This window comes from Convolutriloba macropyga, chromosome 1, assembly GCF_964194025.1.
Source record: "Convolutriloba macropyga chromosome 1, txConMacr16.3, whole genome shotgun sequence".
Lineage (NCBI taxonomy): Eukaryota > Metazoa > Xenacoelomorpha > Acoela > Convolutidae > Convolutriloba > Convolutriloba macropyga.
The window spans coordinates 29578194-29592672 of record NC_134468.1 but is presented as its reverse complement, the minus strand read 5'-3'; the positions used below and the strand labels follow the sequence as shown (position 1 = coordinate 29592672).

Genomic DNA, 14479 nt, shown 5'->3' with positions numbered 1-14479 from the left:
ACACATGCAATTCAGTTGAAAATGCATGAACAAATGAACAAAAAGTGGCTGTGACGTCATATGGTCGTAACAAAAATCATGACGACGAAATAAAAAACATAGCCGGAAGAATTCCGGAAGCGACTCGAAGCACCAAAAATTCACAAAAAGCTGAAGCCATTACCTTTTGTATTAAACCATTAACTCATTACTTCCCCTGGTCTGATCTAAAAATCGGTGAAATTTAAACCACTGTCACCAAGAGAAAGAAAATGCAGCAAAATTTTATTATTGAAAACGTTTGGTAACGTTAAAAAATTCTGAAATATTTAGGATGGTCAAAAAGCTGATAGCCTGACAAAGCTGACAGGGCCATCAATTGCCCTCAGATAATTATTGATTTTAATCTCAAAAGATCGCGAAAGCAAACGGCAGATAAAAACTTTTCAAAAAAGACAGGAAAGTCAAAACTATTCAAAAAAGAGTGCTCAAACTTAAGAATCAGAGAAACACTACAATTAGATTTCTAATCACGGCAATTAAGACAAAAATAATACATGATTCTTCCTTGTTGTGTATATGCTAGACAACATGATTTCATACTAATTCAAAAATTAAATTAATCATAGAAAAACAAAAGCAACAGAATAAAGTCAAAGGCAAAAAATCGTCTAAAAACAATACCAAGCCCGGAAGAAAATTGCAATGAATAGGAAAAAGTAGAAATGTTGGAAAACATTTTCTAGTAAACTCCCAGTACTGCCTTATTTTGAATTAAATCAATTGCAAACCGAAGAAAACAAGATCTAAGAAAAAGCTGAATTCATTCAATTTTTTAACAAATGAAAAAATCAATATAACGAATATAAAAGTAGATGCCAGGAGAAAACTAGAATGACACAAACGAGAATGTGAAGAATATGGACACAATGTTAGGAAGACCGAAACAAAAAGACCAATTCTTGATTTTTGAAAGTAAAAAATCAAATTTAAAAAAATCAAGAAAAACGAGTACATTTCATTGATCAGCATTCGAGACATAGAAAAGACAACGAGTCATTCGAGACAAAAATCCAACTTGCTGAAGAGAATAAAACAAGAAAAAGCAGAATTCAGACATGCGAAACAATAAAACATTTTGCAAAAAAGTGGTCAAAAAAATTTAAGACAACATTTATGAAAAAAAAATTATCTGTTTTTTCAAAAACTTAACACCAAAAAATGATTGAATTTTTATTGAAGCAAAATTAAAGTCCCTCATGTTCCCCAAAATACTATTTCTAGTAATTAAAAGCAAAATACAAACAAAAAACTGAAAAAAATTGGCAAAAAACTACGAAAATCGGATTAGCAAATGTACAATTTTATGAAACAAAATTACATCGAGGTAGACAGAGGCATTGAGTATAAGAATTATCAAAAGGAAGTTGCCATATTAACTGATTTTTGACACAAACCAGCTAAAAGATCCAAAAATGAAGAAATTAATAGAAAAAAAAGCCAAAAATTAACCAAAAAATCAAGAAAAATGTGCCAATTTCGCATTTGAAACGCAATTTCAGGCTATGCAAAAATACTGTGCTATCAATTTCCGGGGTTTACATTTCAACATAGCATCGATTAAAAATTATTGCTACAAAAAACCAATATACAAGCAAAAAAACTAGACCACTTAGACGAAAAAACGGTTATCTATATGTGCCATTCATTCAAAAACTACTTTTCAATGTCAAAAAGTCATTCACTAAACGCAGCGCATGATCAAAAAACTTCTCTCGCTCAGCAAAAATTAGTTCACACTGCAATTTTACTCGCTTTCGCTTTTAGGTCAAAACATCGTCTGAACGAATAGTACTTCCGGTAAAAAAAAACATAGCCGGAAGAATTCCGGAAGCGACTCGAAGCCGCAAAACCTCACAAACAAAACCCTAATTGCAGCTGAAGCAATTACCATTTGAATTCAACCATTAACTCATTACCTCCCTTGGTCTGATCTAAAAATTGGTGAAACTTAAACCACTGTCACCAAGAAAAAAATGCAGCAAAATTTTATATTGTTGAAAATGTTGGATAACGTTAAAAAATCCGAAATAGATAAGCCGGTCAAAATACTGATGGCCTAAAACAGCTGAAAGGGCTATCAATTGCCCTCAAATAAATCATGATTCTGATCTCAAAAAGATCAGAAAAGCAAACGGCAGATAACAATCTTAGAAACTAAGTTAAATCTTTTTTTTTAAAAAAAAGAAGAGTATTTAAGAATCAGAAAACCACTATAATTACAGTTCTAATCACTGCAATTAAAACAAAAAACGGCACATACTTCTCCCTTGTTCTGCATATGCTACACAACATGATTTAAAACTAATTCAAAAATTAAAATAATCATAGAAAAGACAAGCAGCAGAAACATGTTCAAAGGCAAAAATCGTTTAAATTAACACCAAGGCCGGAAGGAAGTTGCAGTAGATAGTATTAAGTAGAACTTTTGGAAAAAGCTGGCTAGCAAACTCAGTACTGCCTTGTGTTGAATGAAATCAATTGCAAACAAAGAAATGACGAAAATCTAAGAAAATGCTGAAATCATTCAATTATTTAACAACTGAAACAACCAGAAATAAATGTGCCATAAAAAGCTGCCAGGACAAAACTAAAAGGATACTAACTAGAATGATAAGAACATGGACACAATATGAGGAACACCGAAAAAAAACACATTCTTGATTTTTGAAAGTCAAAAATAAAAACAAAATTCAAGAAAAACGAATACATTTCATTGTTCAGCATTAGAGACATAGAAAAGATAACTAGTCGTCCAATATAAAGATCTATCCTCCTGAAGTGAACAAAAAATAAGAAAAACCAGATATCAAACATACGAAACATTAAATAATTTACAGAAAAAGGTCAAAAAACTTTTAATACTGCTTTCATGAAAAAAAGGAAGCTGAAAAAATCAATATACCAAAAATAAAAATAGGTGCCAGGAAGATACTAACTAGAATTTTAAGAACATGGGCACAATGTAAGGAACACCGTAACAAAAAGGCATTCTTGTTTTTTAAAAATTTAAAAATCAAATTAAAAAATCAAGAAAAACAAATACAGTTCACTGCTCAACATTCGAGACCTAGAAAAGATAACTAGTCATCCGATACAAAATCTATCCTCCTGAAGAGAACAAAAACAATAGGAAAAAGCAGAACTCAAAAATATAAAACATTGAAACATTTTGCAAAAAAAAAATTATCAAAAAACTTTTAAGACTGCATTTACGAAAAAGCTTCAACTGTTTTTCAAAAACTGAACTCCAAAAAATGATTGAATTTTTTATTAAAACGCAATTAAGGTCCCTCATGTTGCACAAAAAGACTACTTCTAGTAATTACAATAAAAATACAAACAAAAAACTGACAAAAATCGGGAAAAAACTACCAAAATCGGATTAGCATATGTACAATTTTATAAAACAAAAATACACCGAGGTAGAGAGAGGCGTTAAGTACATGAATTATCAAAGGGAAGTTGCCAAATGAACTGATTTTTGACAAAAAGACGGTTAAAAGATCTAAGAATGAAGAAATTAATAGAAAAAAGTCAAAAATTAACTAAAAAATCAAAAAATATGTGCCAATTTTCAAATTGAAACCCATATTCAGGCTCTGCAAAACACTGTGGCATCAATCTCCGATGTTGGCATTTCAATATAGTATCGAATAGAAATTATTTCTACAAAAAACCAAACTACAAGCAAAAAAAATTGGCCACTTAGACGAAAAAACGGCTAAAAACGGTTATCTATATATGCCATTCAGTCAAAAACTACTTTTCAAAGTCAAAAAGTCATTCACTAAACGCAGCGCATGATCGCATGATCAAAAAACTTCTCTCGCTTAGCAAAAATTTGTTCACCAAGACAGCTTTTCTCACTTTCGCTTTTAGGTCAAAATGCCGCGTGAACAAATCTACTTCCTGTAAAAAAAAAAAAACCGAGAGAAAACCAATACTCCTCTTCGAGTCGTAAAAACCTTAAGAAAACCAATACTCCTCTTCGAGTCGTAAAAAAACCAAGAGAAGGCCAATAATAGCCCCAGCTATCGCTGTGCGGCTATTAAAAACCATTATATCGCCGAAACTATCTATATTGGTTTTTAACCAATTGTCATATCTCGAAAAATGTACAACCCTTTAGTAATCGCTTGTTCTTCAAAAGTCTGAAATCCTCAGTTATTATGAAATTAACTTGATATACAAGGCTAATTGGGCAGGGGAGCAATGATAGGAGTAATTCATAACACCACACTTGTTTGATGTATTACACCGGTATCTGGTTAACACACTTAGAATTTGATGAACCATTACGAGAGGCGTAACAATGACTTTGAGTGCTTTCAAAAGAACTTTCTTTGTCATTGTCCCATGTGCTATCAACAACAATGCGGCTAAGTCCCGCCGTACGCGCATGATAATAAAAATTAAACGAGAAAATATGAATCATAGTGAAAATTGAAATCTATCGCAGAATATCTGTCACAGGAGCATCTTTCAAACCAATCAAGTCCGTTCACTCAAACGAAACTAAACAGCCAAAGTTGTCCGATAGAAGCACCGAATAAATTTGTAAAAACTGCTAAAGTAGGCAAAGCAAGGGAATCTGTAACGATAAAGTTGAAACAGAAATGTACAAAACAGCAAACATCGGGAAGAGTGTCATGTGCACCGCTTTCTGTTCATCATGCATTCCGAAAAAACTGTCCCCGTATAAGCCTAGTCATGCAAAAATCTCGCTTTGAATTTCATGAAAAAAAATCTCACTTCAGCAACATAACGCTGTGGTTCTAATAAAAGATTTCCCAACATATTTCTTAGTCACGGCGCCAAACAGCGTGGGGTGGGGTGGGGCGGGGGGTGGGTTACACCTGGGGACGGATGGGGTGGCAACAGTGGGGAGAGTCAATCTCTAAGAACCGCCCTTCGCACCATAAATATAAGTCTCCATAACAGATTTTGTGAATCGCATACATGAAGACCAGTGAGCTGAAAGGCTCTAAGAGCACTCAATGCCCGCAGGGCGCTACCTCTACCACGTTTTTGAGGTCGAAAAGTCAAACGCGTCAGCCGAAAATTTGGTCAAGCAAACAATTGCATAAAAAAGGCCGACATGACTAATAAAATTGCTACAAACTTCGTTTGAGATAAATTCAAAACTCCATATTCAATTTATCCATAAAAAAAAGAAATCTACCAGAATCTTTTGAAGAAATTTTGAATCAAAACTCATCCTGGAAACCATTTTGAAGTACATCTAGTTTATTTATCTGTTTCAAAACCTTACAGATGTCAAAACAAAAGTAGGTGAGAAGACTCTAAGACCTCCGATATCTTCTACCTACGTTTATTTTTCACAAGATTTCCTAAAATTTCGTCATCTGTGCTTCTCTTGCGCGGATAATACTTTAAATCATCAAAACAAAAAATTGAGACAACAAAATTCTAACTCTAAGTGGTAGGCAAAGAACAATTATCCAGACAGCAAAAGCTTCACAAGCTATCACCAAGCAAGTACATAGATGAAGTAATTTCCAAAAATCATTCTTCACCATATACTCGAGGGGAGTTAAAAACTCCAGAGCCACATACTGAAGTGAATTTGAAATTTAAAAAATGGATGACGGTAAACCCACTAACGTCCGACACATTGGTTTTGATACACAGGTTGGGCACATTATTTCAAAGGGAGCTGTGACCTAGATAAACTTAAGGTGCTTCATCGAACAAGAACAACGTGATTAAACTCTAGTAAAACGTTTTTTAAACTCTAGTCCAAGCTCCACGCATTAAACTCCAGTAAACGTTCTATTCATCAATCTACATTTAAACATAGGCGGCAGATTGCCAAAAAATAGCCGCGATTGACGCTTGTAACCTTCCGTGAATTGAACTAACTAAAGAAGTCAGATAGACCGATTGACCAGCGGTCCTTTAACTGACCACTAAAATTTTGGCTAGATTCAGACTCATTTTCATGACATACGCTCTATAAAGAAAAAACCCTAATTGACCTTGCTCAAAATTTATATTCAAAATCAAAAATTTAACTCTAATACTCAGGAATTAGGGCATACACGTTTGGCATTACTCAGATGCAAACTACTGACCTTTATCTCGTAAATGATCGTGAAAATTAAAGTTGATTAAGCGAGTTCAGAAGTCATTTTATGAGTCACGCAATTGACCTAAAAGCAGAACAAATGACGTCACGCACACAAATTTTACCTGCAAAGCAATAGAAATCATGAACTCAATTCCGAGAACTCAGGTCGTAAGAATCATCGATGGAGACGAATTAAAAAAACACAATGTCCCCAAAAATAACCGCCATCGATTCGCGGCTATTGATGAGTTTTTTGAGGCAGGACAACAAAAATATCCACAAAACAGTTAAAATTAAAAAATCACCCAAAAAAACAAAAAAAAACAATAAAAATAAGTCATATCAAGATTTAGCTGCAAAGAACACTTATCCAGACAGCAAAGGTTCACAAGCTATCACCAAGCAAGTACATAGATGAAGTAATTCTCAAAAATCATTCTTCACATTATACTCGAGGGAGAGTTAAAAACTCAGAGCCACATACTGAAGTTAATTTTAAACTTAAAAAATGGATGAACGTAAACCCACTAACGTCCGACATATTGGTTTCGATACACAGGTTGGGCATATTATTTCAAACGGAGCTGTAACCTAGATAAACTTACGGCGCCTCATCGAACAAACACAACCTGATTAAACTCTAGTAAAACGTTTTATTAAACTCTAGTCCAAGCTCCACGCTCCTCTAGTGAAACCTCCTATTCATCGTTTTATTAAACTCTAGTCCAAGTCCAAGCTCCTCAAGTGAAACGTCCTATTCATCAATCTACATTTAAACATAGCCGGCAGATTGCCAAAAAATAGCCGCGATTGACGCTTGTAACCTTCCATGAAATGAACTCACTAAAGAAATCAGATAGACAGATTGACCACCGTTCCTTTAATTGACCACTAGACTTTTTGGCTAGATTCAGCCGTGTCATTTTTGACACACATGCGCTCTATAAGGAAAAAACCCTAAGGATCAGAATCATCGATGCAGACGACAAATTAAAAAAACTTAATGTCCCTAATAATAACCACCATCGCTTCGCGGCTATTGATAAACTTTTTAACACTCACAGGCAGGACAACAAAAATATCCACAAAACTCAAAATCACCAACTCAACAAAAAACCAAAAAAAGTGTCAAAGTCATATCAATATTTAGCTGCACTAGGATGAAATCCAAAATCAAGAATGCAACAATGGAACAAATTGGTCACATGTTGAAAACGCCAATAAATCAAGATAAAGCTAAAACAAAAGCTGAATAGCCGCACTTAAAAATAAATTCTCTCAAACTGGAAATTGGTTCATACAGTCTTTTCTCACTAATTAGAAAAATTGAACAATTAGAATAAACTTTTAGGCAAAAATCACGCCATAAAACTACTCACTTTTTCATCCTATACTACTCTAGTGTAACTAAAAAAATCAAACTCCTTAAATTAATAGCGGTAGAGGCAGACTGCCAACAAAATATTGCGATAGCCTGGTAGATCTGCAGTCTCAAAAGACAATAAAACAACAGCAAAAAACATTTCTCCGGTTTATTAAAAGGCAATAAAACAACAGCAAAAACATTTCTCCGGTTTATTAATTACTAAGATGTTATATTTTCAAAAAAACCTGTAAAACTTAACGTTGCTTCTATTAGTTCTTTGAGTCAATTAGATCAATTGCGAGCAACAAAAAATTCGGTCGACTAAGTGAAAACGTCAATCATACAATTCAGCCAAATCCTTTAAACAAACGAACAAAAAGCCGATGAGTGATGGTGACGTCATATGGTGTAACAAAAATTTTGACGAAATAAACATAGCAGTAAAAAACCTGAATTACAATTCAACAAAGTTCAATTGACTAAAAAACTCGAGCTAGAAATGATAAGTATCGTGCAGAAAAAAAACAAAAAAAACGGAAAAACAATAAAACATAGATGGCATATATCCGTAAAATAGCCGCCGTAGACGCTTCTAGCCTTCCATGAATTAAAACAACTAAAAAATAAGATAGACAGGTTGATCACCAGTCCTTTGATGCACCACTATAGAGTTTTTGGTTAGATTTAGGCTGTCATTTTTATGACACACGCACTCTCTATAAGGAAAAACACTAGAGCTTTTTCAAAAATACTGTTCAAAATCAAAAATTCAAGACTCATACACAAAAATTAGGGCATACAAGTTCAGCACTACTCAGATGCAATCTACTAACTTTTGACTAAGAAATGTTCGTAAAAATTAAAGTTGATTAAGCGAGTTCAGAAGTTTTTTTTTGAGTCACAGAATTGACCTAAAAGCAGAACAAATGACGTCACGCACACAGAATTTAACTGCAAAGCAGTAGAAATCAGTGAAATTGAAAGTCAATTCAAAGTCAGGTCGTAAGAATCATCGATCGAGTGAAAAAAAACCAGGATGTGCCCAATAATAAACGCCATCGCTTCATGGCTATTAATATTTATACCGGTTTATTAAATACTGAGATGTTATATTTTCATTAAAAATCAAAACTTAAGGTTGCTTCTATGAGGTTGCTTCTAAGGTTGGTTCCGTGAGTTAGTTGAGTCAATTGCGAGCAACAACAAACTCGCTCGACTAAGTGATGTCACTCATACAATTCAGCCAAAACCGTTAAACAAACAAAAAGCCGATTTGAGTGGTAGTGACGTCATATGGTGTAACAAAAATCTTGACGAAATAAACATAGCAGGACAAAACCTGATTATAATTCAACAAAGTTTCATTGACTAAAAAACTAGAGCTGGAAATGATAAGTATCGTGCACAAAAAAAAACAAAAACCGAAAAACATTAAAACAGACGGCAGAAATCTGTAAAAAAGGCCGCCGTAGACGCTTGTCGCCTTCCATAAAATGAAACAACAACAAAAAAAGATAGACAGTTTGATCACTAGTCCCCTAATAGACCACTAGACTTTTTGGTTAGATTAGGACTGTCATTTCTATGAGACACATACGCTCTACAATGAAAAAAACCCTAATGGAGCATTTTCAAAAATGATATTTGAAATCAAAAACTAAAGACTCTAATACTCAACAATTCGGGCATATAAGTTTGGCACTGCTTAGATGCAAACTATTGATTCAGCAATTACAGAATTCATTTTTTGAGTTAAGTAAGTCGCGTAATTGACCTAATAGCAGAACAAATGACGTCACGCACACAAAATTTAACAGCAAAGCAGTAGAAATCATTGAAATTGAAAGTCAATTAAAAGAAGTCAGGTTGTAAGAATCATCGATGGAGCAAAAAAAAAGCACGATGTCCCCAATAATAACCGCCATCGCTTCGCGGCTATTAATATTTTTAACACTAAGAGGCAGGACAACAAAACAGTCAAAACTAAGAAATCACCAAAAAACGACGAAGTCATAATAATATTTAGCTGCACTATGATGAAATCAAAAATCAAGAATGCAACATTGGAACACATCAGTCACATTAAGGAAAAGCCAATAAATGAAGATGAAGTTAAAACAAAAGCTGAAAAGCCTAACTTAATAAATTCTGTCAAACCGGAAATTGGTTCATGCCGTCTTTTCACACTTCGTTAGAAAAATTTGACAAATAGGAAAAACTATTACGCAAAAATCACGCCATAAAACTACTCACTTTTTTCATCTTTTAGAACTCTAATGTGACAAAATTTTCACTCTCAAAATTGAAAGTTTGAACATATCTCAAAACAGCAACCTAATACAATTCAAATTCTTTTAATTGTTAGCGGTACAGGCAGACTGCCAACGAAAAGCTGCCATAGCCTGGTACATCTGCAGTCTTTGAGACCACTTAACTTTTTGGTTAGATTCGGACTGTCATTTTTGACACATACGCTCTCTAAGGAAAAAAACCCTAATGGAGCTTTTTCAAAATTAACATTCCAAATGAAAAACTAAAGAATCTAATATTCAACAATTAGGGCCTATACGCTTGGCACTAGTTAGATGTACACTATTGAAGTTTAACCAGTAAATGTTCATATATTTTAAAGTTCATTAAGCGAGTTCAGAAGTCATTTTTTGAATGGGGTAAATCGCGTAATTGACCTCAAAGAAGAAAAATGACGTGAAGCACACAAATTGTAACTGCATAGCAGTAGAAATCAATGAAATTGAAAAAGTCAACTTCAAGAAGTCGGGTCGCAAGAATCATCGATGAATTGAATTGAGAACAAAAAAAGACGAACTGAAAAAAACCACGATGTCACCAATAATAGCCTCTATCGCTTCGCATCTATTAAAAAAACGACTGTCGGTTGAATTGCTATCGAATGATCATCGGGACAGTTTAATTTAGAGAGGGTGTAGCTAGAAATATTTTATGGGTGCAAAAAAGACACATTTAATTCCTGACCTCAAGGTTGGCAGTCTGACGTCTTAACCACACAGCTTTGCGCGACGATTTTGATTTCAGAGCGAGAGTAACGTACGTATATCACTCAAAAATGAGGAAATTAAGCGTGAAATTAAGAATGTTCTAGAAAAGCGCAGAAACGTTCCAGCAAAAATTTTGCATAAAAAAAGACCAAAACGATTACAATAATTGCTTCATATTTTGTTCGAGAGCAAATAATCAGTCAAACTATAGGCAAATAATAGCTCGCCATCGCTATTAATAAAAAAAGGTTTTTATCCAAAAAATACGCATTTTTATCTAAAAAAAGGTCCAGACAGCATGGGTTTAGTTTAGTCTTAAAAAGAACCTCATTTTCGTCAAACTACCACATAAGGGCAAATCATTCCTTAAGAACTCGCCAATTTAATATCAAAATAGATAATTAACCATTTTAGAAAGTGGTCTTTGAAGTTGAAGCTGAGTTGTTCGGGTAGACAGAGGTAGTGGGACAATTTAGCACCAGTGAACCTGAAGTTCGGCTCCGCCACACTCTAAAACAGTCAATGTATTGAAAGAATCAGAGCCAAAATTTTTATTATTTAATCTCAGGTCTGTTGACTTGATCCTTAAACTTACCCATGCAACCAGAATATGAGCCAGTTTTTCGCTTGTCTCCAATTTAATCTTTTCGCAGTTCAAGGCCCCAACGACATAGGGTACAATATTGTCGAAGACTTCTGGCCGTTGTGTCAGCATCCAGACAACTTCTTTGAACTGGTTTGTTATTTTATCATGTTGAGGGTTGCTTGTATCTAGTTGCCTTAGCAATGGTGGTCTCTCCTTTTGGCCAGCGGATGTTGCGTGCATTTGGCTCAGCATGTGGCCATTCAGCATACCGTTGGTGTGATCATTAAGCATGTGGTTATGGACACCATTGTGTCCACCGGACCTCCTCGAGTGACCACTGCCACCAGCACCATTGCCATTGTGACCATGGCCTGCTGTCGAATGTCCATTCAAGTGACCCTCTTGGTGGCCACCTCTGGAGTTGTAATGATGATGTGGCTGATGGTGTTGCATGGCGTACATTGCTGAGGAATGCTTTGAACTATTGGCGTTGGATAAATTTGCATATCCGTTCAAGCCGTTGGCATGTTTCTTAGGAGAAGATAAAATGGATTTAGCATTTGGCGATGAGTTGTACTTGTGTCCGTAGTCAGATTTCTAAACATTTTATTCTATTAATTTAGTTGATGAGCCAATCAAGACGCGCCTCTCAATTAACCGCTGTTGCACTTGAAACGATCGTAAGTGAAATCTACACGGTGTACGGTGTTGGACAGGCTATATTAGCAAACTAATATCACTTACCAATAGATGAGCATTTGCACCAAGGTATTGCTGAGAGTTGCTTTCATGTTGTTGATGATGTTGGTATAGATTACTGTTGGCGTTGGAAGAATGGCGAGTAGAAGACGTCGTTGGCACCGCTTGTCCGGTTGCAACAGCGGCCGCCATCAAAGCGCCCGGTGGCACGCCAGCTGAAGCCCTGTGTTGCGAATGTTGATGGGAGCTTGAATGGTGATGGCTATTAGTGGAAATGACCCCATTCAACTGAGGATTAGCACTGGAAAATGATTGCGCAGAATGCATTAGCATAGCACCCATCGAACTGGAGGAGGATTGGTAGGTACTGCTATTGGTCACACCAGCACCATTGCTCATTTGGTTTAGATTGTGACTGCTTAATATATTATTAGAGTTATTATGATGTGATAGCATCCCGGGAGCAGGTCCCGTGGCAGCAGTTGTAGCACCAATGTTACCGCCGCTGTTCAGACCCATTGCATTCAACTCAGCGTCCAGCACGTCCACGGCATCAGTGGGTACCACAGCGGCTCCCGAGTTAGCTGTTGACCCGTCCATCATTCTGTGACCGTCTGCTGAACTCGAGCTTGCATTTCCCCGATAACCGGCTAAAAATATCAAACTTTCTACTGGGGAGTAGAAAACTTTTTTGTACTTTTGGATCAGCAATATCTTGCCGTCCAAGAAAAGTTGAAAATATCAGATAAAATAACCATCTGTGAAAAATTTTAAGCAATGCTGCAAAATTTCTTAGAGCTGCAAAAACGATTACATCTCTCCGCTTAATTTTCCAACGCCTCACAAATGAGATTTATTTTTTCCAATTCCTTGATTGCCATAGAGACAACAAGAAAATTTCATCAGCGGATGGGATTCCTTTAGCCCTACGTAGTGTTAAGGAGGCGTTAAATTTATACAGTTACTACGGTGCTGAGTTCAAATATATACGATCCGAAATATGTTTAACTCAATCTGGCTTCATATGAAGATTTACGTGAGGAGAAAGTATACCTGATACATTAGTTGAATAATTATTTGATCTGACAATTTGAGGCATGAATCCGTTAGATGACACATCTGACATAACCATATACACCTGAAGTATCTGAAAAAACATTGCAGTAAGAAAATTAAACTATCTATAATACAAAACGAGGATAAATGCCCTTCCTAAATCATTACTTTACACACTAGCTGTGTAGATAAACAGTTCTAAAAAAAGACATGAAGTGGAGACACATCCAGAGGTAAGCATCGCGGGTATTTGCTATTATAGCCCCCATTATTATGGTAAAATAGGAAAGGTGAAAACCCCAGTGAAAAATTCACTAAAGACTAAAATCTCCTTCTCTCTCATACCCCCCCCCAAGCTTAATGGTCAGATAACCTATACCCCCGCCTCCAATCATGGTAGTACTATACCCTCGTACCATGATTGGGGGCGGGTATAGGTTATCTGACCAATAAGCTTGGGGGAGCTATGGGCTATGAGATAGAGCTTAGACTTTAGTGCGTTTTCCACTGGGGTTTTCACCCTTTATTTACGGCTGTGATGACTTTCTGCACTGGGTTGCAATTTTTACAGCATCAATTGATCGCCCAGGAACACAGATTGACCTCCGAGTAGTCTTTGTGAATTTATTATAAAACTGGGAATGATCCACCCATAGACGGAACAGTGAGCCCCACTATGAAACATCACAGCAGCGTATGTAAATTTACCGCAAAAATACATGCTCATAGCATCGTTAAACAGAAACAAGGCACAATAACTCTTTTAGAGCTGCGTCATATAAATTAATTTGTTATGAATCTTGTCTCCCCGCACTATTGCACTGCAAGAACTATCAATGTCAGTCGGCCGTTTGGAACCACTACACTCTTTGAGACAAATGATTTTGCATTTGTGAAACTAATTCCAGTAAGATTCCGTGAAATACTTTTTGTCTAATTGTTCGCGGTTTACATTACCTACTTTTAGTATAAGGTTAAGTGACTGGCTCTTTTCCAAACATTTTCGTCGGCTTTCTTAGTTCTGGATTTTGGTATCATGAACTGCTCGTTTTGCCTTGTACTTGAGTGATCCTCAACGTTTTTGTTTAATAGGAATCTTGTTGTTGTAATTTCCAGTCAGCACCGATATTGACGTCAACAATTCATGCAGCTTAAAATAGCGTGACAGTGGAAGCAATTTAAGTTCTATTAACTTAAGTTCTATTTGAGTTTGGAAAAAAGATTGCTCCTTTTTCTCACTCGTTTAGACTGGGAGTATATGACATTTAATTCTACTTTTTTAGATTTACTAGTCTTTTCTTTTTTAGCACCATTTTCTCTTTATTTTTAACAGGTCTTTTCGAAATGAGTCTAGTTGAGAAGATACTAATTTATAAACATCTGCACAGCCCAATACTTTGCACTCCATTTGTTTGGCAGATCATTAAATTAAATAACAAATAGCAAAGGCCCAAGCAGTAAGCTTTGAGGATCGCCACTTGTTACAGGCACGTTCTCAGAAACATTCTCATTCAATTTGATATACTATTTGCTATCTAATCAAAAAACTTGCAATTACTTTCAAAAAGTTTCCTCCAACGCCCACATCTTCTATTTTTTGGAGCAGCAAATCACGAAGCACG

The 14479-nt window shown here is 35.6% G+C and overlaps 1 protein-coding gene across 4 annotated transcripts in view; it reads right to left on the bottom strand.

Annotated features, from left to right (window-relative positions):
- LOC142337648 (uncharacterized) overlaps nt 1–14479 on the bottom strand; it is a 422288-nt gene that overhangs the window by 22436 nt on the left and 385373 nt on the right. For all 4 annotated transcript variants that reach the window (XM_075387040.1, XM_075387058.1, XM_075387067.1 and 1 more), the window contains exons 2-5: nt 12855–12950; nt 11847–12451; nt 11112–11699; nt 10923–11026 (exon numbers count right to left, since the gene is read on the bottom strand). In XM_075387040.1, the coding sequence (XP_075243155.1) occupies nt 10923–11026; nt 11112–11699; nt 11847–12451; nt 12855–12933 (1376 nt within the window). In that variant the 5' untranslated portion in view covers nt 12934–12950. The remainder of the gene's footprint in view (nt 1–10922; nt 11027–11111; nt 11700–11846; nt 12452–12854; nt 12951–14479) is intronic.